This window comes from Gasterosteus aculeatus, chromosome X, assembly GCF_964276395.1.
Source record: "Gasterosteus aculeatus chromosome X, fGasAcu3.hap1.1, whole genome shotgun sequence".
In the NCBI taxonomy this organism is placed as follows: Eukaryota; Metazoa; Chordata; class Actinopteri; order Perciformes; family Gasterosteidae; genus Gasterosteus; species Gasterosteus aculeatus.
The window spans coordinates 808,429-831,055 of NC_135698.1; the positions used below are offsets into that span (position 1 = coordinate 808,429).

The 22,627-nt window shown below is 42.3% G+C and overlaps 5 protein-coding genes across 7 annotated transcripts; 2 read left to right on the forward strand and 3 right to left on the reverse strand.

The window, feature by feature from the left end:
* Window positions 1–114: 114 nt before the first annotated feature.
* On the reverse strand, window positions 115–869 carry LOC120809143 (histone H1). Of its 2 annotated transcripts, XM_078081920.1 has the most exons (2): window positions 248–869; window positions 115–205 (listed from the first exon to the last, which is right to left on the reverse strand). In XM_078081920.1, exons 1-2 carry the CDS (start codon window positions 770–772, stop codon window positions 116–118), a joined length of 615 nt encoding a protein of 204 aa, XP_077938046.1. In that variant the 5' UTR covers window positions 773–869; the 3' UTR covers window position 115. The 2 variants fall into 2 exon arrangements, with proteins under 2 accessions (XP_077938046.1, XP_040025306.2); XM_040169372.2 differs by having other exon boundaries at window positions 115–869.
* A 3,917-nt stretch (window positions 870–4,786) lies between these two features.
* On the forward strand, window positions 4,787–10,114 carry LOC120813192 (sterile alpha motif domain-containing protein 3). Its single transcript, XM_078083505.1, has 7 exons — window positions 4,787–4,953; window positions 5,311–5,398; window positions 5,494–5,655; window positions 5,750–5,953; window positions 6,174–6,348; window positions 6,673–6,752; window positions 6,871–10,114. Exons 1-7 carry the CDS (start codon window positions 4,934–4,936, stop codon window positions 7,165–7,167), a joined length of 1,026 nt encoding a protein of 341 aa, XP_077939631.1. The 5' UTR covers window positions 4,787–4,933; the 3' UTR covers window positions 7,168–10,114.
* A 1,133-nt stretch (window positions 10,115–11,247) lies between these two features.
* LOC144383632 (stonustoxin subunit beta-like) lies at window positions 11,248–15,571 on the forward strand. 2 transcript variants are annotated; one of them, XM_078081919.1, is made up of 4 exons: window positions 11,248–11,422; window positions 12,504–12,774; window positions 13,855–13,901; window positions 14,046–15,571. In XM_078081919.1, the coding sequence occupies exons 2-4, from the start codon at window positions 12,509–12,511 to the stop codon at window positions 14,606–14,608; spliced, it is 876 nt and encodes a 291-aa protein (XP_077938045.1). In that variant the 5' UTR covers window positions 11,248–11,422; window positions 12,504–12,508; the 3' UTR covers window positions 14,609–15,571. The 2 variants fall into 2 exon arrangements, with proteins under 2 accessions (XP_077938045.1, XP_077938044.1); XM_078081918.1 differs by lacking the exon at window positions 11,248–11,422 and adding an exon at window positions 11,578–11,848.
* Window positions 15,572–18,372: 2,801 nt separating this feature from the next.
* LOC120812413 (histone H4) lies at window positions 18,373–19,738 on the reverse strand. The gene has a single exon (XM_040168340.2). It carries the CDS (start codon window positions 19,076–19,078, stop codon window positions 18,767–18,769), a length of 312 nt encoding a protein of 103 aa, XP_040024274.1. The 5' UTR covers window positions 19,079–19,738; the 3' UTR covers window positions 18,373–18,766.
* LOC120808634 (histone H3) lies at window positions 18,373–20,245 on the reverse strand. The gene has a single exon (XM_040161663.2). It carries the CDS (start codon window positions 20,212–20,214, stop codon window positions 19,804–19,806), a length of 411 nt encoding a protein of 136 aa, XP_040017597.1. The 5' UTR covers window positions 20,215–20,245; the 3' UTR covers window positions 18,373–19,803.
* Window positions 20,246–22,627: the final 2,382 nt, after the last annotated feature.

Sequence of the window (22,627 nt, forward strand, 5' to 3'; positions counted from 1 at the left end):
TGTATAACAAAAGTATTGTGTTAACTAAAGAGAAGGAAAAGCTCTTTAAGGGAGGATTGGGTGGCTCTTAAAAGAGCCTTTTATAGAAGCGTTGGTTGTTCAGACTGAGGTCAGTTTACTTCTTCTTGGGTGCTGCTTTCTTGTCTTTGGGCTTAGCGACCTTCTTCACGGGGGTTTTCTTGGCTGCGGGGGCCTTTTTCACCACCTTCTTGGGGCTCTTGGCCACCTTCTTGGGGCTCTTGGCCACCTTCTTGGGGCTCTTGGCCACCTTCTTGGGGCTCTTTGCTACCTTCTTGGGGCTCTTGGCCACCTTCTTGGCCGCTGCGGGTTTCTTGGCCTTCTTCGGTGACTTCTTAGCGGCTACAACTTTCTTCACTGCCGCTGCTTTGGGCTTTTTGGCCGCTGCGGGTTTCTTGGCCGCGGGCTTCTTGGCTTTAGGAGCGGCTTTCTTTGCCGGTTTGTCGGCGGTGGTCTTGCTCACCTTGAAGGAGCCGGAGGCCCCGATCCCCTTGACCTGGACCAGAGTCCCCTTGGCCACCAGGCTCTTGATGGCGGTCTTGACGCGGGCCTTGTTCTTGTCCACATCGTATCCTCCGGCGGTCAGAGCCTTCTTGACGGCGGCAGCGGACACGCCGCTCCGCTCCTTGGACGCGCCCACGGTTTTCACGATGAGGTCGGAGACGCTGGGACCGACCGTCTTCGGCCTGGACGCCTTCTTCTTGGCCGCTTTGGGCGCGGCGGCGGCGGCCGCAGCTGGAGCTTCTTCTGCCATTTCGTCCCGCTGTTGTGCGTTTGCGTCGTCGAGGACTCGAGAGACTGAGACCGATGAAGAGCTCGAAGCAGCGGACTGCACTTAAACGCACCATGAGAACCGTGGAGACTCAACCCGGCCCGGAGCTGCTCGTGCAGCGTGAAAGTCGAGTCACGTGTGTTTTCTCTCCACTGATTAAAGACTAAAAGCTAAATGTGCTTCAGGTGCTGGAGGCTGAAGGCGGAGGAGCCGATAGCGGACTAGTTTCTCTGCGTGTTCAGGTCACGTGGAGCTCTGATGATCGATGCGTTTGGTTTGAGGAGCCTTCAAACGTCACCTACTCAGCGCCGAGGACAGCGCTGATCAGCGGCTTTTCCCACTCATTTCTCTCCTAAAAGTATTTAAAATACATCAAATCTCCATCAAAAGTCTGTTTCCAAACTGTCCACGTGTTGGTTCAGGGTGTCGACGTAAAACCACCATGAGATGTTGATCAGTATTTGATAAAGTGCAGTTTTTGTGGAAGCAGCAAACACACTGACGGTGGTTACAGTTGAATCAGAGCTGCTCACTGTGTCTTCTGCTAATAGTTTTATTCAACACGTTAATCATCAAATATACTCACACACTAATGTTGGTTTTTTGGGAAGCTTTTATATTCCTATAGGACTATTATTGTAACACTTTATTTCTATTCTGATGAATTCTATGAGCACAGATGCAGTTCAGTTCAGTATTCAGCTGATGACGGAATTCAGCACTAAAATTTTGAATTTTTAGTGCTGTCATTATTATATTGTGATTATTTTGTATGTAGATCAACTGTGAACAGCGAAGCACATGACACGCGATTAGATGAATGAATAACTTATTAACTCACGATGCTTCTACTTCAGCCCAAATAACAAGCTGTCTGCTCGACACACGAGAAGGTGACATTTCTCTCTCAGTTGGTTTTATGTCCTGAGAAATCATGTTATTGATGTTTAATATGCATCAAGTTATAATCATCAAACACGCTCAAACTCAATGCTGCTTATTTTGGGAAGCTTTGATTAAGAAACACTCATTGACATTATTAGTATAGAGCTGATGAATGAAGTCACCACAGATGCAAAGTTATATTCAGGTGAACATATCAATACTAATATTACTGTTAAATAGTTAAGTATTCCTAAGAAAAATTCAAAAATACTTAGTTCCAACCCTTGTATGAGTGTGGAACCTTAAATGCAGTAAAACACTGAAACAATTCACAAGCAATAATATGAAATTAGAATGAGAATTGAGTTTGTGGCGTATCTCTGATTCATCAGCATCCAACGTTTTACAAATTAACGATTGTGTTCAGACTGACACACACACAAAAATAGAGGTACGAGAGAAGAACAGTTTTGTACTTACGGGTACACTTTTGAAGAATGTTCCCTCAATAATACAGTATTGGTCTTTAAGAGGTCATAAGTGTACCTTTTGACTAACAGAAAGGGTACAAAGTGACTTAAAGCAAAAGAAAGAACAAATTTGTACCATTTGAAGGGGTACATGCAGTATTTGAAGTAATTGTAGTATTATAGGCCTATATTAGTAGTTATAGTTGAGGTATTTAGAACTATTATTATTATTGTTATTGTTTTATTGTTGTTAGCCTTTTATTATTGCCAACATTTAGTTTTAGCTCAATGTGAAGCATGAGACTATTTTGTTCTACAAATCTGTTGAATTTTCAGCTCAGTTTTGGATTTACAGCCTCATTTGAACGTGGTGTTTTTGTTTTGAGCTCAGTCAGTTTGGAAAAGCCTGCCTCACACAAGTATGTGGAGGCAAAAGGAAGGAGAAGTTTTAAGGCCGTATCCGGATATTCCCTCATCAGTGCCACCCAGAAGATCACAAGAGAACAAGTGGCAAAAAGATGCTTCAACCTGCCATCCCTGTTCAGCTCAATAAATTGTCCCTGCATTTCTGAAGACAGACAAATAATTTCCTGTGCAGATAAATGGATCTAATTACCCACCTGAACTAGTCTTCTAAAATCACTCACTGTAAATCACGGTTCGGTGAGCTTTTATTAAACGGTTACTAAAATGGTGGCTGTAGACAACCTAGTAACAAAAAATTATTTACTGAAAACAAATCCTAATTCTTCTGCCAAAATATAGTTCCCCAAGGTAGCACACTGGTTGTCAAGCAACAGCGGCGCACTAATACCAGAGACGTCAAACTAGTGCCGCGCAGGACAGACAGGAGTCAGTTCACAAAAAAAAAGAAAAGTGTCCGTTCACGATTCAACTGTTCATTCAGTAGCTATGTCACTCAAGGGGCTGTCCACGGAGGAACTTTTACAAAAGTTGGTGGTAAGTAAAGTTTGAACTTCATAACTATCACCAAAGACGAAAATGTTTCTAGCTAACATCAAATCATTGGTATCAGTAGCTAGCTAGCTAGCTAAGCTGGTTCTGATATTACAGTCACTAACGTTAATTCACTTAACGCTACTGTAGCTAAGATAGACAATACTGTACCTTGAACTGCCAAATACGCAGGTAGTAAGTAAAGTTACTGAAAATATTAGCTAGTTTGCTCACATAATTAAGTCGGCTAACGTTATTAGCCATGCTAATGTCAAGCTAGCAAAGGTACACGGTCTCCCGCTCAAAGCTCCAACAAACAAAAGAAATCACCCAAGCCTACGAATACACTCTGAATTTGAAGTAAGTTATAATTTCGTATGTATCTTATTCACTAGTGTTTCTTACTTGGTGTTTATTTATTCATGTTTCCATTTTTATTCCGACAAAACATTTATATCGTAGTTGGTGGTAAAAACATGTTAAAGGAAAAAATATATATTTTGAATTGGCTTAATTAATTTTCTCTCCAAGTAGCAACCTTTTATCTTCCGTTTAACGCAACACACAGCAATGTGCGGGAATATTAGTGCTGAGTGGCTTAAGATAGTTCACGCAACACATCCTGGTTTTTAATAATTAGTCAGTAAACGCAGCATTGTCTGAAGCAGGCTGGAAACATTGCACTTTTATTTACAAGGACTCGTCGCGGTGCTACGTACGTTAGTTTTTGACTTTAGTCAACACGTGAGAACTCGTCTGACACAAAGAGTATCCAGCTGAGTGCTACATGTGTGAAATAACAACTATAGTCTGCACTGTGTGGTGTGTCTGTAAACGGCTTCATTCCGAGTCCCTCCCTCCCCACTGGCACCGTGAGTTACCATGGTTACAGGAAACTGAAATCCTGAAACGTTATAATGATGATCAATAAGAAGTATTTGGTTAGTTTGACTGTACAAAATCATGAATGTAGCGTGATTGTAGCTTGATGCTGACATCTTGTATTCTAACATATAGAAAAAATGTAAAGCCTCAGAGCTTGATTATTAACAGTATGTTAATGATGACTAAGGGGATAACTCGCCATCAGACTGACAAGGCTGCAAAAGTTGCTGTTTGTATGATGTATTTTTCTGTTGAACATAAGAGGCTATTATTAATAATAATTAATGATGATAATGAGAATTAGAAAAATAACATACTAAACATTTCTGTAAAATGACATATAATGATTATATACAGTTTTTTAAAAACTTTATTTACAAACCATATTACAGCGAGTTGCAAAAAAGGTTGTTTTTTTTAATGAATTGCGTCAGTCACTATCTGTATGTCCAGAGTTTCAGTGCTTCTTTTAATAGCTTTTTCATTTATATTTCAGACAATGATGTGGATGGAGAGACAGTAGACTGCAGACTCACAGAAAATATGATTGCATATCTCTTTGACAAGTCTTTCAAAAAGCAGCTAAAATTCAGAGACTTCACACACCGCTACAAGGAGGTCACCGTTACTTTGGAAGTGGTCAACCCAGAACAACAAACATGTGAAGCTTCTGTGTCCCCAGCAAACCAGAGGGGGTAATGTATTAATTAGGCTATTTTTTTCACCATTTCTTTTTCTATTTTTATCTTTCATTGAGGTGGTGTTGTCCTAATCTGATAATGTTTTTCTTCTGCTGTATTGCAGGTTGGAATCTACTTGCCACAGACTGCCTGCAGTCATTTCTATTCCACAATTCCTACAAGATGTCCAGAGCCGCTTAGATGCTAAAGAACCGGTCCGCAAGAAACAAAAGTACCGTAACAAAATAATTGGGACTCTGTATGACATGCTGTCACAGTGTACAATGTAAGTGTTCTTTTCCAAATATCATACAAAACATAAAATTTAATATGTATAGTTTTTATAATTTTCCACCAGATGCACGCATGCAAACTTGTCACCCCGGCACACACCCACACAATAACACGTGCACAGAGTGAAGTCAGTGAACCACGTGCAGTGAATATAACATTTTACTCGAATTGATGACAACTACACTTGTTACTGTAAATGTAATTAAACCTTTGCAAGTAAATACCAATACTTTATCCATACACCTGTTCAACAAGCATACATTTAAACAGGTAGAAAGTGATATTTAAATTTTCTCCTGCAGTCACCTTAATATGGTAATGTAGTTTGTTTTGTCATTGTTTGAGACAGGTATCCAACCAACTCGGACTACGTTCAGGTCGTTAAAGCGTTAATTGGGAAGTACCCTTTCTTAAGGGATGTACACGGGAATGGTTATGTAAGTACCTCTCCTTTGGTCTCTAATTTTAAAATATTTTAGATTTACAGAAGTATGCATAATTAACTTTCATGATATCTGTTTGGAACAACCAGCATACCTGGCACAGCCAACTCAAGAGAAAATTCCAAACAGAACAAGCTCCACTAATCAACAATGAAGTAAAACGGGTCAAAGAAAAGTTTTGGCAAGCAAGATTACTGAAGACTCCACAAGAATCTACATCCACATGTCCAAAACGACTGAAGCCATCTCTAGTAAGTCCCCTCAATCTCACAAAAGCTAAGGCAAGATCACATTGTTATATTGTGTACATATGATCTGTAACCAGTGATATCTGCTTTGATAAAGGAATCATGCATTGTGGGGGAGGATGCAACCTCTGTTGAGGCTCAAATCAAGGTGCTTGAGCAATACAGAAAGTTGCATCCCGACATGAATCTGGTGAAAGACCGCATGATGAAAACCTTTGCATGGAGACGCCGAGAAATAGCAAAAGGAATGTCAACTGAAGATCTGTTGAGGAGATCTCCATTCCTAAGAACATCCGCTGGGGTAAGAACAATTAAACTGCTGCCAACTTCAGCCACAGTCAGTGCTTTAAATTGCTCCCGGTCTATATATTAAGACTTAACAGAAATTCTGAAAAAAGGTTCATATAGACTTCTCCTACAGTTGTAATTAATTTAAATTTGTAAGATTTTACTGCATCTGTCCTGGCTGCCACTACAGCGTTCCTCCTATGCCTTTCTTTCCCCTATTTTTCTTTTTACAGTCTCAGTTGTGCGAGGAGGTTGATGCCATGCACCCCTCTCCAGTCAACATATGCCACCGCATCAGTGAGAACTTCACATCTATTCTCCCAAATATGCTGAAACTTGTCAAGGATTCGCCACTGAAAAAACTATACATGGAAGCAAGAGAGGATGCCTTGGCTGAGGATATTAAAGGTACTGATTTGAGCACATACAACTTGTTAATTTTGCTCCATCATTGTGTCAGTTGTGTACAGTCCGTTTTTTAAAGAGACTGTGTACAGTTCCACTGAACTGGTATTGCATTGTTAATCTGTGGCACCTAGTGGGTGTATAATGCAACATTATCTTGATAATGTTTAATTTTATTTCTCACATGCATTTTAAAAGCTAATACATTTTAGTTTATTGTACTGAACCTGAAGTAACATGCGATAGCCTGTCTTGGAATTTACAGGTTATTTGTGTCAACCAACATTCCTTGAAATGCATTAAAATTGTAAAATCTGTATGACCTAGGAATTGACTTCAGGGGTGGACTCCTCCTCTTGCCATCCATACTCAAGGAGAAGATTGAGGATTTCATTATGCTTGGACAGGTAAATACCTGGTGTCCTGCATAGCCACTAGCCATAAGTTAATGTTCTTTTAGATCACTGTGCATGCTTAATCATATTGATCTTGTTATGTATGCTAACATTCTTTTCTCTTATGCAGAAAAATCCTCAAACTCCATATCCAACCGTTCAACTGAAAGCACAAGGGTTGAAATTTGCCCTCTCCAGACAGTGCCAGAGTGTGGTCAATGTCGAGGGAATTGAGGTCTGTTCTTGCACTTCGGTGGATGAGGCCTTCATTGCAGCTTTCTGCATGTACTTTGTCTTCAACATGGCATATCCTGGATACTTGAAAAAGACACTGACCTTTCTCCAGAGGCTCATCGCAAACATCACGGGGGATGGAGACAAATCCCTGCCGGTAACTGTAACTCGAATTGTCAACCTTCTTCATTGATCATGCCTGGACTGCATCAGTGTACAAAATGCTCAAAGAGGACCTTTACTCTTAGAAAACTGATTCATCATATTGGACTTGTACATGCACACGACCCTCATTTCAACATAACCTGTGGGATAAGTAACTGCCAGTCTGCATTTTCCAAGTATCATTCTTTTAGGCGGCATGTTTATCGAAAACACAAACACAACATTTCTGATTGCTCTGAAGTAACTGAAGAACATTTTGAAGAACTAGTTGAACACACACATGCAGTTGAACAGCCCACACCACCAAGTATAGACACTTTGCTTGAAAATTTAAGAGACCATTTATTTAGTTTCATTCTCAAGTGTACTGAAAAAAATAATCTCTCACTCTCTGTCCAACAAGATATTGTTGATGACCTAAATTTTTTATTGTGTTTTTTCAAAGAAAACTATGACTCATTCATTTCTTATCATTTGGATAAGACTGGTTTCCGCATTAGTGATTGCCCAGAACTTGAGCAGGTTTTGTCTTCTTCAGACTTTTTTCAGAAAGCATGCGATTCTATTCGGTCACCATTCATGATAAAAGAGCACTGCAAATCAAAAATGGACATGACAGAACCGATCAGTTACACAGTAAGAGACAATTCAGGAATGAAAATCGGTACTTATTCTTATGTTCCAATCACACAGGTATTGCAAAAATATTGCCAGGTGGAGGATGTGTGGGAACAGATTGTTTTGGATAACCACGGAAATCGAGATGATGACATTCTGACCGATTACAGTCAGGGGGTGTACTTTAAAGAGCACTCATTTTTCAAAGATCACCCTCAAGCTCTAAGACTTCACTTTTATGAAGATGAATTTGAACTTGTGAACCCACTGGGGGCTAAAAGAAATAAGTACAAACTATGTGCTTTTTATTATACAGTTGGGAACATAAGTGGAAAATATCGCTCAAAGTTGGGTCACATTCATTTAGCCTTAATGGTTCGGCATTCACATGTGAAAGAGTCTGGGCTTGAAACTATACTACAGCCCTTGATAGCTGACCTGAAGATGCTCTCTACAGAGGGCCTCACGTTCAGTCTTGATGAAGTAGAGCACACAATTCAAGCTGCTCTAGCAACCATTTCATGTGACAACCTCTCTGCTCATATGATTGGGGGCTTTTCTATGTCTTTTAATACTGGCCGGATATGTCGATATTGTATGGCCTCACATTCAGAGATACAACATGGGTTTTGTGAGGAGAGTTTTGTTCTTAGAACAACTGAGGTACATAAATATCACGTAGACTGTGTAAAAAATGACAAACAAAGTGCTGTTGTATATGGTGTCAATGGTAATTGTACATTTGATGCGCTGCCTTACTTTGACGTGACAAAATGTCTTCCCCCAGATGTAATGCATGATTTGCTGGAGGGACTTTTGCCTCTAGTAATGAAGTTGGTCATATGCAAAGCTCATAATCAAAAGCACATAACCATAAGTGAACTCAATGATGAGCTGAAAAATGTAAACATTGGGAAGAATGACAGACGAAACAAACCAGTGCCATTGACTGAAAAACTCCTTGGACATTCTAAGATAGTTGGATCAGCCAGTCAAAAATGGTGCCTATTCAGACTATTGCCTTTTTTAATGGCTCAACATATCCCATCTGATAGTCCATATTGGCATGTGTTCTTACTATGCTCAGAAATTGTGGATACCGTAATGGCTACAAAAGTGAGAAAAGATGAGCTTGCTCATTTGAAATTGCTGATTCAAGAATTCCTTGATAAGACTACTGAAGTCTTTGGAAATGTTTTAACACCAAAGTGTCACTACTTGATTCACTATCCAAGACTTATATTGATGTATGGTCCTCTTCGCCCTTTGTGGTGTATGAGATATGAAAGCAAGCACCAATATTTCAAAAATATTGCCAGTAAATGTAGGAACTTTGTAAACATAACTCTGACTCTCAGCAACCGTCATCAAATGAAGCAATGCTGGGAGTTTTCTTCACATAGGTTCCTAGGTGACTTTGAAAATGCACTCAGCAAAAGCATTAGTATGCCATTTTCATCTCTGCCACGTGATTTACAGAACTCTCTGAAATTAAACCAACGTTTTAAAGATGTGCAGTTTCAGGATAAAGTGCTTCAGCGTGTTTCATCTTTATCTGTCAATGGTGTCAAATATGGCCTTGAGGATGTTTTTGTAGTAGGTCATGTACACACTGAAGCCATCCCTTTATTCTTGAAAATTAAGTACATTCTGAACGTTGAGACTTTTTGGGTGTTGTGTGGGAAACTGTTACTGCCTTGCTCTTATGACAATCACTTCCATGCTTACCACGTCAAAGTTGACAATGACTGGATTTTACTCAGTCCAGGAAATGAGTTGGACCATCAAGCTCTCGACACATATTTAGTCGATGATAGACTGTATGTTTCCTTGAAGTATTCTGTGTAAGTATGTTCTATCTAAATGTGTGTTACTTTTTGAAGTATTCTGCCTCATGTTAATGTGACTGCAATCTTTACATATTGTAATGTTATGCATTGCCATTGATTAATTGTGTATGTAGCTATATAGAATTGAATGAATTGAGATTTTTACACTACAAATGCTGCCATGTTTCTCAAACATGCATTTTCATTGATGTTAATAAATGGTAAAGAAGCAATTATTGTGTGGTACATTTTTGTCTCCTTAAAGTCCAGAATAGCTTGTCACTGGGGGGTACCCTTTTAAAGTACAGGAAAGTACCCTTTCAATGAGGCATTGCTGTACCTTTATAGATTAAAGGTACATTTATGTCTTGCAGGGTACACAACTGTACTTGAACTGGTACAATTTGATAAGGTACATAAATGGACCAGGACTGAAAGGTACACAATTGTCTCTCAAAAGGGTACCTCCCCTGCGACAAGCATTTGTACCGTTTTAGGTACAAACTGGTACCTCTATTTTTGAGTGTGCACTCTGAAAATGCATAATTGGAACCTTTGGCCTGACAGGAACAATATTGTGTTTGGGATAATAATTATCTGGAGATCTCTAGAGTTTTTGCCCGAGTGGTCAAAGGGTCAAAGTCGGCTGTCTTCAGTTGCTCATCTACTATCTGACAGGACAAAAAACTCCTGGAGAAAATTGGGAGAAATCCATAAAGGACGTTATCTAGCATCCGTCCCCAGGTTTTCACATCCAATTGTGACAGAATATTAATGTGTACAGTGTTTATATGATTTACATGACTATGCGTTGTGTTTGATTCATACTGCATTCACTTCATCGAACATGTTAATGTAATAACTAATATACTGTATAACATCACACAAACTACAATTCTAGACTAAACCTGTTGTGCCTTCCAATAAGTCACTTCGGACGCCTCAGGGGTTTCAATATGCTGTTCTGTTTATTCCTTTATCTTTGGATAAACAACTTAAACGTATAACAACAAAAATAGACTGTTACTAAACTCATAAATAAACCAACAAACAAACAAAAAAAACAAGCTAAAATTGAAAAACCATATGCCTGCTGGCGTCTACGTACCTCCAACATTCGATTCCAAAAACCCCTCCAAACTCTGTCAAGGGCTCCTCCTTTGTCTTCCCCTGACCTACTAATTGGCACAGGTGTGCAACCCCAACTCCCCGTTCCAAGGCCGCAAGGTCAGGATTGGCCAGCAGGGGTCATTAAAGTAACCTCATCACCAATGGCTCCTACGAAACCTTATTACACGTATTATACTTTCCACCACTACGGGAGCACTTCTTGCTTAAATCACTATTCAGCAATAGTTGACGTGGCAGAGCACAAGCTGATGCAGTCAGTAGCTACTCGCTGGAATTCAGTTTTTTACAAGCTGGAGAGGCTCTGAGAGCAAAAGGAAGCTGTGAGCACAGTGACCACAGCCCTCTGCCCTGTAGGGAGGAACACATTGTGCTTAGATGAGGGAGAATTATCCCTTATTCACAGGGGGGTATTGAGAGCATTGACCGTCCAGCTGCCAGTACATTTCTGGATGTTAGGTTTAAACATCTTGGTTTTCGAGACAAAGACAATGTGGGGGTAATGAAAAAGCGTCTCCTTTCTGAAATACAGAAAGTCTATCAGACAGGACGGGCAGCTCCCAGTTTAGCCCCAAGCTCAACATCTACTGGCGCGATGCTCATTGGTGGAAAACTGTCCGCCAAATCTCAGAGCTCCCGCCCTCGGTGCTCGTACTGTCCGCTCCACGGACACGTGCAGTCAGTCTGCTCACCGGTGGCTGAGGGGAGGTACGTACCGTACGCATTAAGACCGAATTAATGTATTTCACTGTCTGTTTAGGTACACTTCATCATTTCTTTATGTGTAATATTGTAAGGGCATATGGGACGAGTGACGTCCATGTTTTTATTTGATTTCTGCAGGTATGTACTTTTATTCTATTTTATTTTATTACCATGTTCAGCAAATGTGATGTTCATTTATATGTATTACGTTAGGAAGTCCGACAATTGTGGTGTAATCCTGCAGGTATTTATGTAGTATGTGTGAATAGAGGATATATTTCCTAAGGAGAACATGCAATGTGATCGGAGAGAAAACAGTTTGATGCGGACATTTATTCTCCATAGTTATTTGTATTTGTTGTATTTTGTTTTATGCTTTTGAATGAATGTAATTCAACTGTCAGTCTGCTCACCGGTGGCTGAGGGGAGGTTACTGGTTGTGTATGTGTAACGGAGTTAGAAATACACTGTCATTTATTTTATTTTTTGGCTATTATTCAACAATCTTGTTGAACGTGTGTGTGTGAATTTTATTTTGATAAATCAAATTTGCGGAAATTGCGATTCATCTCTACTGCGCCTCCTCGGCTTCCGTAGTCCCGTTTTTCCTTCACAGTAGTGTTACACTGTTGAAGGTAAGTTGAGAGAAAAACGACGTCGCACTATTTCGCTATGTTCTTAAATATAACTGTTAACATCAGCTACCATTAGCGTGGGTAACATGACCACGGTTCTCAGCTGTGTTGCGTCATTATTCTAGACGATGGAGTGGTGATAAAAGTGTACGTTTGGTCATTGTTTAATTTCGCGCCGTTTGTACTCGCTACATCCGGTCGTCCTGACGTACACGTTCCCCTCCATAGACCCCGTGTGGAGGGAGCTGATGTGCGGAGACCAGAAGGCAATGTCTGTGTTTCATTGTCTTCTGCAGGAGCAAATAAATGCTGAAAAGATCAGTACCTGAGTCGACTACTTCCATGCCCTAAACACATCTGTTACAGATGGAGAAGAATCACGTCAAGGCGGTTAAATGCAGAGCAATAATTGTTTTCTATGGTTGATATTTATTTTGGTGTCTTTAAAGGAAAGATGGCGAAAGTCAAGAAGGACATCTTAAAAATTTTAAAGCAGCTCAAGGAGGAGGAGTTCAAAGAGTTCAAGTGGCACCTGGAGAACGAGCCGATCCCAGAAGACCCCCGAGCAATCCCAGGCTGTGACCTGGAGAACAAAGACCGGATGGACACGGTGGACCTCATGGAGCGGCACTACGACACAGACTCGGTTGAGGTGACCATGAAGGTTTTGGAAGAGATGCAAATGAACGAGCTCGCTGAAAAAATTATCCAACTCTACCGGTAAGTTGTTACAAAGAGGAACAAAGACATCAGATGTGGATATATATATATATATTTATATATATCGGATTTGTAATGTTGTGAGTCTCATTAGAAGTCATTTGGTCACAGGCAAGTATGAACACTAACTGACCATCAATACAAATTGAGTCTCATAATTGGTGTTCACTCAATAAGAGGTACGATTCCACATTGAGGAGGAGACTCATGAGTGAAGCTTTGTTCTGCTGGACCGGAGATTCTACACTAGAGACTCTCAGGTATGAAGATGCTGCAGCCGCAGACCATCAGTCTGGTAGAGGAGGTAGAACTGGAAACCTTTTCTCTGTCACACTGTCAGCCTGGCACACCAAGCTGATCTCAAACTACCAGAGACTAACGCTGTTTGTGTCCCACATCAGACCATCAATACAGACAGAAGTAGTGAGGGACAGTAGCCAGCATGAGCGTAAACAGGGAGGAAGGTGATGAAAGCTCTTATCAAACAACCCTTTGCAGTTCATTTATAAAATGACGCGCCAGGCAGTTGCGAGCACGTTGGGCAGCGAGCGGTGAACAGCCGTTCAGTTGGCCAACGGGCCTTTTCGGGATCAATAAATGAATGTGTTTCGTCAAAAATAAATACCGCGATATACCATCAGAATCAAGAAACAAAATACCGTGATATGAATTTTTGCCCATACCGAGGCCTACTTCCATCCATCAGGTGACAGAGACTCCTGAGGAACCTTCATGTTGATGTGAACCTGCTGGATGTGGAAGCAGCTGGTTGATCTCATGTTAGACAGAACTACTCTAGAAGATGATCACGTCACATGTTGTGTTCACAGCTTGTTGTCACTGAACCACAGTGGACAAAGAAACCACCTGATGATGTTTAAACATTTGATTCACTGACTGCTGAAGGAAACTGTGAGATGGAAGATGATGATCCTGATTATAATAGATGATGAATAAGTGAACATGATGGTCATCAGCCAATCAGAAGAAGAACAGGTGGTCCATGTGGACATGAAGGACAAAGCTGTGTGATGTAATGTCCATGTCTCCATGCTGCTCTGACCCCCCTCCTCCTTTCAGGGTGGAGCCTGATGGAGTCCGATGGCTGACACCAGGTCTGAGGAAGTGTAAGTGAGCTTTGATTCATGAAGATTCAACCATCTTCACACTGTGACATCACTCATTCACCTCTGTGATGTCACCATCAAAGTGTCAGTAGATGAACACATGATTAATAACTGCAGCTGTATTGTGTCTTGTTCTCTCATCAGATTCCTGTGAACTCACAATCGACACAAACACAGTAAACAAATACCTCAAACTGTCTGACAACAACAGGAAGGTGACATGGGTGAAGGAGGATCAGTCCTATCCTGATCATCCAGACAGATTTGACCACTATCGTAACCTGCTGTGTAGCACTGGTCTGACTGGTCGCTGTTACTGGGAGGTCGAGTGGAGAGGAGACGTTGATGTATCAGTGAGTTACAGAGGAATCAAGAGGAAAGGAGACAGTAATGATTGTATGTTTGGAGGGAGTGATCAGTCCTGGAGTCTGGTCTGCTCTGATGAAGGTTACTCTGTCCGTCACAATAAGACACCAACACGCATCACCTCCTTCTCCTCCTCCTCCTCCTCTTCTGGTAGAGTAGCAGTGTATGTGGACTGTCCTGCTGGCTTTCTGTCCTTCTACAGCGTCTCCTCTGACACACTGATCCACCTCCACACCTTCAGCACCACATTCACTGAACGTCTTTATCCTGGGTTTTGCCTCTGGTCCAAGTCTGGTTTTGATTCCTGTTCTGGTTCCTCCGTGTCTCTGTGTTCTCTGTAGGAGGGAGAGTCTCCCCCACTGTCCTGCAGACTGTCCCGCAGACTGTCTCTATTGTTAGGGATTTAAGTAGAAGTGCACACCTAGCGAAATCATAGTACAAGTAGAAATGTATAGTCTAGAATTGTAGTTTGTCTGATGTTATACAGTATATTCGTTATTACATTAGAATGTTAGAAGTGAATGCATTATGAATAATCAAACAGAATGTAGAGTCATGTAAATCATATAAACACCGTACACATTAACACCTGGGGACGGATGCTAATTGCCGTCCTTTATATTTCTCCCCATTTTCTCCCCAAAGAGTTTTTTTGGGAGTTTCTTCTCTCAGTTAGTAGATGAGCAAAGAATGTACGACAACCCTGCGAGGCAAACTTTCTGATTTTGGACCACATGTGTTTAACATGAGTTAAACACATTATATATATATACAGCAACTGGATGCAAGACAGCCGATTGAGGCAAATGTGTTGGACCACATAAACAATGTTAGACCTTATGATGAACTCTGATCATTTATGATCAGAATTAAAGTGTACTAGTTATAAGATGAAGACAAACTATGCATGCTTTGTTATATTCACTCATTGAGGCATAAAGCCAACTGTATCTACATTGAATGCATTGGAATGTGAAAGACAGATAGGACAGAGAAGGTCTCAGGTTACAGCTTCAGCTTCACACCTCAATGTGAAGGGGACAATCCAGGAGGAGACACGTTTGAAGGAGACGCCAATGACATTCAAATGCACCCAAGAAGACACATCTGAGGAGTTTTCAAATGACCAAAGCGGGGAAAGGACTGTTAGAATTCTCCTGCAGCCGCTTTGATAAGTCACTTTAGACTTAGTGAGAGAATTCTCTATTTTGCGAAATATTTTATTGTTCGGATTGTATTTCACTTTGTAACTATTCCTTATCACTTTGTTTAGTAATTAAATACTTTTTGATTTCTAAATATGAGCAAGTTGACTCTTTTGATTCGTTTCTGGCCAGGACGAGAACAAAGGAGTGAGGCCTCCTTCGAGGGTCCAAATAAACCCTTAACACTATGCGGTCTCACACTGTCCATGTGTAGGAGCCATTCGTGATATTTGTGTACAACACTGTACTGGGAGCCAATCTCAGGTTGTGTATTATTGTGACCCAGAGTCTACATAATGGGGCACAGGTGCAATTGACACAGGGTAATGGTGCATGGCTGACGGGGAGATTGCACGGTTTTTACCACTGATACAGTACGTATATCCTATTTATTTGTATCAACTAGATGCTTTGGGTTTGGGATGATTGTTTTCATCCACATATTCTGAAAGATTTGAGATCATTATTCTCATTGGATGATGATCATCCATGAAGTCTCCTACCGAGCAAGCACATTTAAAGAAATATAATCTGATTGATTAGAGAGACGAGGCAGTTAAATGAGTGATTGGTGAGTGATGAGTGATCCCTGATTGGTCGCTGCGCTGGTGAATGCAGATGAATGTGATGGTCGATGAGGTTTGTACAACCTGGCTTTAGACTAAATAGATCTTTATGCATGAAGGCCTGTAGTTTCCTGCGTTTTCCTGGCTCCAGATGACTCAGATCTGGAAACACTGGAGTCTCCGTTGACGTTGGAAAATACTGCACCTGAAGTTCTTCCTCATCCACAACTGTGCGTGCCCACGTAATTAAAGACTGCTCCGATTGGTCTACCCACTCTTTTAGAAGGTTCACATGAAAGACTTGATTATTTTTCTGCCGATCTGGTAAAAAGAGTTCATACGTAACAGGGCCATCTTTTTTTGTAATCTTGTATGGCCCCTGCCACTTATGGCGCGTTTCCACCAAGCGGTACGGTACGGTACGGGTCGGTACCCTTTTATTTGTGTCTCCACTGCCAAAAGTTGAGAATAGTACCAAAAATCCGAACCGTACTGTACCCCTTTTTGGGTACCCTTCCTTTGGGGCACCTGGCACAGTTGTTTGGTACTAAAGGGTGGAGCTAGACTCACTGCAGAACGTTGATTGGTTGAAAGAGTGTCGCCATTTGCCCATGCCGCAAGGGGAAAGACAACACACGTATTATTCCGCTGTGTTTTACCTTGCAGCGTGTAGCCTTTGCTCAAACAAAGATTGTCGTCTCCTTGTGACAAACAGCCACATATCGAGAAGCAAGAACAGGATCGGCTGTATGTCCTCCATTGTTGTTTGCGGTTAGCTTTCAGTTTTCGCGCGATCGTAGCCAGGAGACCACTGTCTGATGTTGGTAGCAATAACAGAACTTTCTGGCCCTCCTGGAAAATTCTTCTCTTAGATGCCTTATCATAACTTCTCTTCTGACGCTAATGTGCGTCTGTCAGATGACCATTGGCAAGCTCCTGATATTGGTTGAGTTTGTCACTCATTTTCAGGACATACGAGAGCTCACTGCACTGCTGTTGTCGCATAGGACCCTCCCAGGCATTCTTCAAGACATCCATGGGACCACTCACTGGATGTCCATATAGCAGCTGGAAAGGTGAAAACCCTGTAGAGGCTTGTGGAACCTCTCTGGGTCAGATTGGGACCGATGGCTGCCATTTGTGCTGTTTGCATACAGAGTCATTCACAAACTTCTTCAGCATATACTTGAGGGTCTTGTCGAAGCGCTCCACTAGGCCATCCGTTTGAGGATGGTACGTACCTCCAACATTCGATTCCAAAAACCCCTCCAAACTCTGTCAAGGGCTCCTCCTTTGTCTTCCCCTGACCTACTAATTGGCACAGGTGTGCAACCCCAACTCCCCGTTCCAAGGCCGCAAGGTCAGGATTGGGCAGCAGGGGTCATTAAAGTAACCTCATCACCAATGGCTCCTACGAAACCTTATTACACGTATTATACTTTCCACCACTACGGGAGCACTTCTTGCTTAAATCACTATTCAGCAATAGTTGACGTGGCAGAGCACAAGCTGATGCAGTCAGTAGCTACTCGCTGGAATTCAGTTTTTTACAAGCTGGAGAGGCTCTGAGAGCAAAAGGAAGCTGTGAGCACAGTGACCACAGCCCTCTGCCCTGTAGGGAGGAACACATTGTGCTTAGATGAGGGAGAATTATCCCTTATTCACAGGGGGGTATTGAGAGCATTGACCGTCAAGCTGCCAGTACATTTCTGGATTTCCACCACTACGGGACTACTTGCTTAAATCACTATTCAGCATTAGTTGAAGTCTATCAGACAGGACAGGCAGCTCCCAGTTTAGCCCCAAGCTCAACATCTACTGTTAGCTCTACCTCATGGGCTTCTAACTCAGGTCTTTTACCTCATGGGCTTCTAACTCAGGTCTTCTACCTCATGGGCTTCTACCTCAGTCCTGCCTCCTCAGGTTCAGGTGTACCAAAAGGATACATATGGACTGATTTTGACATGCAGGTTTTGTCAGGACAACATCACCGGTCAGCCACCAGTGATGTGCTCATTGAAGTACATCAGTACTCAGAAGAAAAAGTGATCAACGTTGCATACTTTTGTTGACGTGTTAACATGTTCATGTAACGTGAATTAAGAAGCAAGCTTTCAATCTTAGTTATTAATTATTTTAATGTTTTTGTTATTTCACTTATGAACTTTTAGTGATGGAAAGACTTTGTCGTAATAGCTCGGTATATTGTGAATGAGGACGTTACCTCAGTACACTTCTGAGCTTACAATAAATAGCTAAATAAGGGACTTGGATGGATGTCTTTTATTTCTCCATCACCTCTTTTGTACAATAAGCACAACACACGGCGATAGAGAAGTCTCACATACGGCCTCCGTCGATTCCTTTATTTTACACGGCAGTGAGGATTATGACATGGAGGTGCAGCTGGTAGAGTTCAGAGGGCAATGTGGTCCTCAGAGGAGCAGATCGCCATCACTTGGTCAGTTGAGGAGTAGCTTGTGGGCACCGCTGCCATCATGATTGAATGTTGGCATTTCAGTTTCTGGTTTCATAAAAATGGTCTATTGGTTATCTGACCTGCTATCATCATTGAGGCTGGATCGTGACGGACTTTAGTATTAATATGGACACATAACAATTAGATCTTAGCGTTCTGATCACTGGTTATTTACAAGGAAGCCAGCTGTTTATAGAGAACGTGGGTGGCCCTTAAAAGGACCTTTTGGTTTATAACAGAAGTCGGCCTTTATCCCCCGAAGCCGTACAGGGTGCGTCCCTGTCTCTTCAGGGCGTAGACCACATCCATGGCGGTCACCGTCTTCCTCTTGGCGTGCTCGGTGTAGGTGACGGCGTCGCGGATCACGTTCTCCAGGAAGACCTTCAGCACACCGCGGGTCTCCTCGTAGATCAGACCGGAGATGCGCTTCACTCCGCCGCGGCGAGCCAGACGGCGGATAGCGGGCTTGGTGATGCCCTGGATGTTGTCACGGAGGACTTTACGGTGACGCTTGGCGCCTCCTTTGCCGAGTCCCTTTCCTCCCTTTCCTCTTCCGCTCATGTTCACTGGTCGGTTTGGTTCAAAGATGATGAACTCGAGTCAGTTCACAGATATTTAAAGCCAGTCTGAGGACGTGATGGAAGACGGAGGCGGGGCTTTAACGCGGCGCTGCAGCGCCTCCTGCTGAACGAATGTGTTTTATTGTCTTCAGCAGGACCAAAGAAATGCTGGAAAGATCATAATCCGAGTAATTTCTTCCATGTTTCAAACACATCTGTTACATGGTGAGTTTTGTGAAAGTTTTCTACTCAAAAGTACTTGTGGATAAAATATCGACGATGATCTTGATCCAACTCTAAATCCATCAGCAGATATTAATTTTTGAATTATGTCTGTTTATCCCATCTGAGGTTTTGGCGACGTGGATCACTAGTAACGTTAATGTACATCTGATGTTATTTATTATGGTTATATACCAGCCCAGACAAAGGTCTTCTTCGCCAGAATACATATAACTTATTGTACGATGTGTTTAATCACGCACTGGCCTGGCATCCATGGTTTGTAACTCGTGAGTTGCAACATTAGGAATAGTTTTCTGTTCTAGTTCTAGGCGGTGAGATGTTTATAGAATAAACATTAATTAATGCAGACTGATGCCAATATCAGTGACTATTCTCATACGTATGAATCATGAATTGATGGTCACGTTGAGGAAGGAGCTCTTTACAGAGAGTGAGGTGGCTCTTAAAAGAGCCGTTGTGGTGTCAGTAGGAGCAGACTTCTCAAGCTCGCTCCCCGCGGATGCGGCGGGCCAGCTGGATGTCTTTGGGCATGATGGTGACCCTCTTGGCGTGGATGGCGCACAGGTTGGTGTCCTCGAACAGGCCCACCAGGTAAGCCTCGCTGGACTCCTGCAGAGCCATAACAGCGGAGCTCTGGAAGCGCAGGTCGGTCTTGAAGTCCTGAGCGATCTCTCTCACCAGACGCTGGAAGGGCAGCTTGCGGATCAGCAGCTCCGTGGACTTCTGGTAGCGACGGATCTCCCTCAGGGCCACGGTACCGGGCCTGTACCGGTGAGGCTTCTTCACGCCGCCGGTGGCCGGGGCGCTCTTGCGGGCGGCCTTGGTGGCCAGCTGCTTCCTGGGGGCTTTGCCTCCGGTGGACTTACGGGCGGTCTGCTTGGTTCGTGCCATGATCGACTAGTCTCGCTCTGGTGAAGTGAACTCTGAGAGGAGACACGCGGCTCTTAAAGTGTGGACCGGCTGTGGAGCGGTGACGCAGCTTCAGACCTCGGCTCCTGATTGGTGGAGGACTCCTCCTGGAGCTCAGCCGCGCCTCCACAAGAGAGTCTGCGATGCTCATTGGTGGACAACTATTTCAAACTGTCCGCCAAATCTCAGAGCTCCCGCCCTCGGTGCTCGTGCCTGGAACCGCCCGGCTCGCTCCACGGACACGTGCATTATGGTTGGCTCGACTATACAAATATATATTTATTATTGCTAATGTCAAGCTATGAAACATTTAGCTCTGGGCTAAATGACATCATTAACTACTATTCACTGTGTAACTCATTAACTACTTTTTACTGTGTAACGTCATTAACTACTATTTACTGTGTAACATCATTAACTACTATTTACTGTGTAACGTTGTTGACTACTATTCACTGTGTAACATCGTTGACTACTATTACTATAAGACATGCCAAAAATCTCAGATATTATTAAATATTCTGCCTGTCCTTTAGCGATTGAAGTACAAATGTTGTGGACTAGTTACGTTTTGCTGTGCTTAATAAAAAAGTGTCGGTTTTACCATGGGGTCTCCTGAGGTTTATCCATTAAGCCTCTGACTTTGATTTGAATCGAGTAACTGTTCATAAGATAAGATGACACGAGGCGTTGTTTCTGTCGTCTGTAGCATGTTCATACCATCGTCTGAGTAATCCTTGAAATACAGTCTGGAAACCATGTGTGAATAGATGTTGGTTCAAATTCTCCCTCAGGAATTCACAGTTTGTTGGAGAGTCCACACGTGTCTCCAGGCAATTGCTAAACACATTAACAAGGAGTGTTTAACAAGATGCGTTACAAGAACGGACAGATTGAGACGAGGATCGACGTTGGGAGGGAAGCTGCGTACCTCCCGATGCGAACTGGGCGCAGCGGTCGTTGTCTCTGTCCTTGGTGCTGAACTGGGTGCCAGTGTGGGAGAGGCTGCTGGTCCGCCCAGCTGTGCCACTGAAGCCCTCGGCGTGAAGGCTGCAGTTTTGTGGGGGGAGTGGTAAAAAAGCAAAGGGTTTCAGAAAAAAAAATAAGCCAAAAGCAGCTTTTATTATTTAGCGTTGCGTTGGGCAACTATGCTTGTTGGCAGCTCCGCATGGCAGTGAAATCATCTAAGTAGGGCACGATCCAATGCTCTCCATTACAGATCCTTCTTGACAGACATAGTCTGTGCAGAGCTGAGCCTTGTGCAACACGACATACAACACGACAAATTATCACACAAAATAAAGATGAATTAAAGTGTGTAAATCAAGTAGGAAATCATAACATTTTCATAGTGTGTGTAAAATACAAGGGACCATCTCAACGTAGGTGTCCACTTTTGACAAGCATTAATATGAATGAGTAAATGCATATTTTGATTATACAAACCCTACAGGGAGGAAAACTAAGCTTAACAAACCAAGGTAGTGGGGAATTTGTATCAATGGACAGAATATCTTTTGTGTTTTTTTTGAATGGTTCATGGCGATCGTCAACTGCAAATGCCCTTCTAAAGAGAGGGGAAGAGCTGTCAACTGATGAAGGAGAGTCTCAAGGAAATGTTTAAAGTTCATGAGGAAAACATTCAGCTTCTGGTTGGAAGGGAGCTTGAGGTTTACTTCGCAGAGAAGACATCCAAACTCTTCCAGGACCAGACAAAATGTAATGAAGAGTACGAGATTCTCATGGGAGAACACAAGAACCTGCTTATTGCCCTCCACGCTGAGCAGGCCAAGACAAAGCAGCTGGAGGAAGAGCTAGGGCCAGGAAAAGAGGATTCTGGAGGGAGAAAAAAGGGTCCTGGGCCAGGAAAAATGGGTTCTGGAGGAAGAAAAGATTGTCCTGGAGCAGGAAAATATGGTCCTGGAAGTGGAAAACATTAAATGAAGGATGTCTGATCTGGTGCACATGTGTGTGATAAAACTCCTGGACTTGACCAATATCTATGTTGTAAATGGTTGTCTGAATGAAGGTGTACATGTTGTGGAGCATCTGGTTGTACATGGTACCAAATACAAAGTGTGCTTTAAAGAGTTCGTCAAAAGCTCCTAGGGTACTGGTTGACTTGCAAAGTATGACCTGCTTGTCCAGAATAATGAAGAACCCATAGATTGTGCTCCTCTTCATCCCAACAGCAAGAAGATACGGTTGAGTGGTGCATTTGATTGCATCAACATGTTCTAGAATACTTGTTCTGCTCTGAAGATGAAGAATAAGTCAAAATTAAAAAGATAAAAATCACAGATTACAACGGTCCCAACGTCTTGTTGCCATCTGTAAAGATAATCTTATTTATAAGATAATTCTTATTTGTAAAAAGGAACTGTTCAAAGGAAAA

What these genes read in the sequence shown, in the direction of transcription:
- LOC144383632 (XM_078081919.1), top strand. Translation starts at nt 12,509, where the DNA reads ATGGCGAAAGTCAAGAAGGACATCTTAAAAATTTTAAAGCAGCTCAAG. An exon ending in AAAATTATCCAACTCTACCG is followed by an intron (nt 12,775 to 13,854) that starts GTAAGTTGTTAC and finishes TCCTCCTTTCAG; the next exon opens with GGTGGAGCCTGATGGAGTCC. An exon ending in GACACCAGGTCTGAGGAAGT is followed by an intron (nt 13,902 to 14,045) that starts GTAAGTGAGCTT and finishes TTCTCTCATCAG; the next exon opens with ATTCCTGTGAACTCACAATC.
- LOC120809143 (XM_040169372.2), bottom strand. Translation starts at nt 772, where the DNA reads ATGGCAGAAGAAGCTCCAGCTGCGGCCGCCGCCGCCGCGCCCAAAGCG.
- LOC120813192 (XM_078083505.1), top strand. Translation starts at nt 4,934, where the DNA reads ATGCTGTCACAGTGTACAAT. An exon ending in TCCTAAGAACATCCGCTGGG is followed by an intron (nt 5,954 to 6,173) that starts GTAAGAACAATT and finishes TTCTTTTTACAG; the next exon opens with TCTCAGTTGTGCGAGGAGGT. An exon ending in ATTTCATTATGCTTGGACAG is followed by an intron (nt 6,753 to 6,870) that starts GTAAATACCTGG and finishes TCTCTTATGCAG; the next exon opens with AAAAATCCTCAAACTCCATA.
- LOC120808634 (XM_040161663.2), bottom strand. Translation starts at nt 20,214, where the DNA reads ATGGCACGAACCAAGCAGACCGCCCGTAAGTCCACCGGAGGCAAAGCC.
- LOC120812413 (XM_040168340.2), bottom strand. Translation starts at nt 19,078, where the DNA reads ATGAGCGGAAGAGGAAAGGGAGGAAAGGGACTCGGCAAAGGAGGCGCC.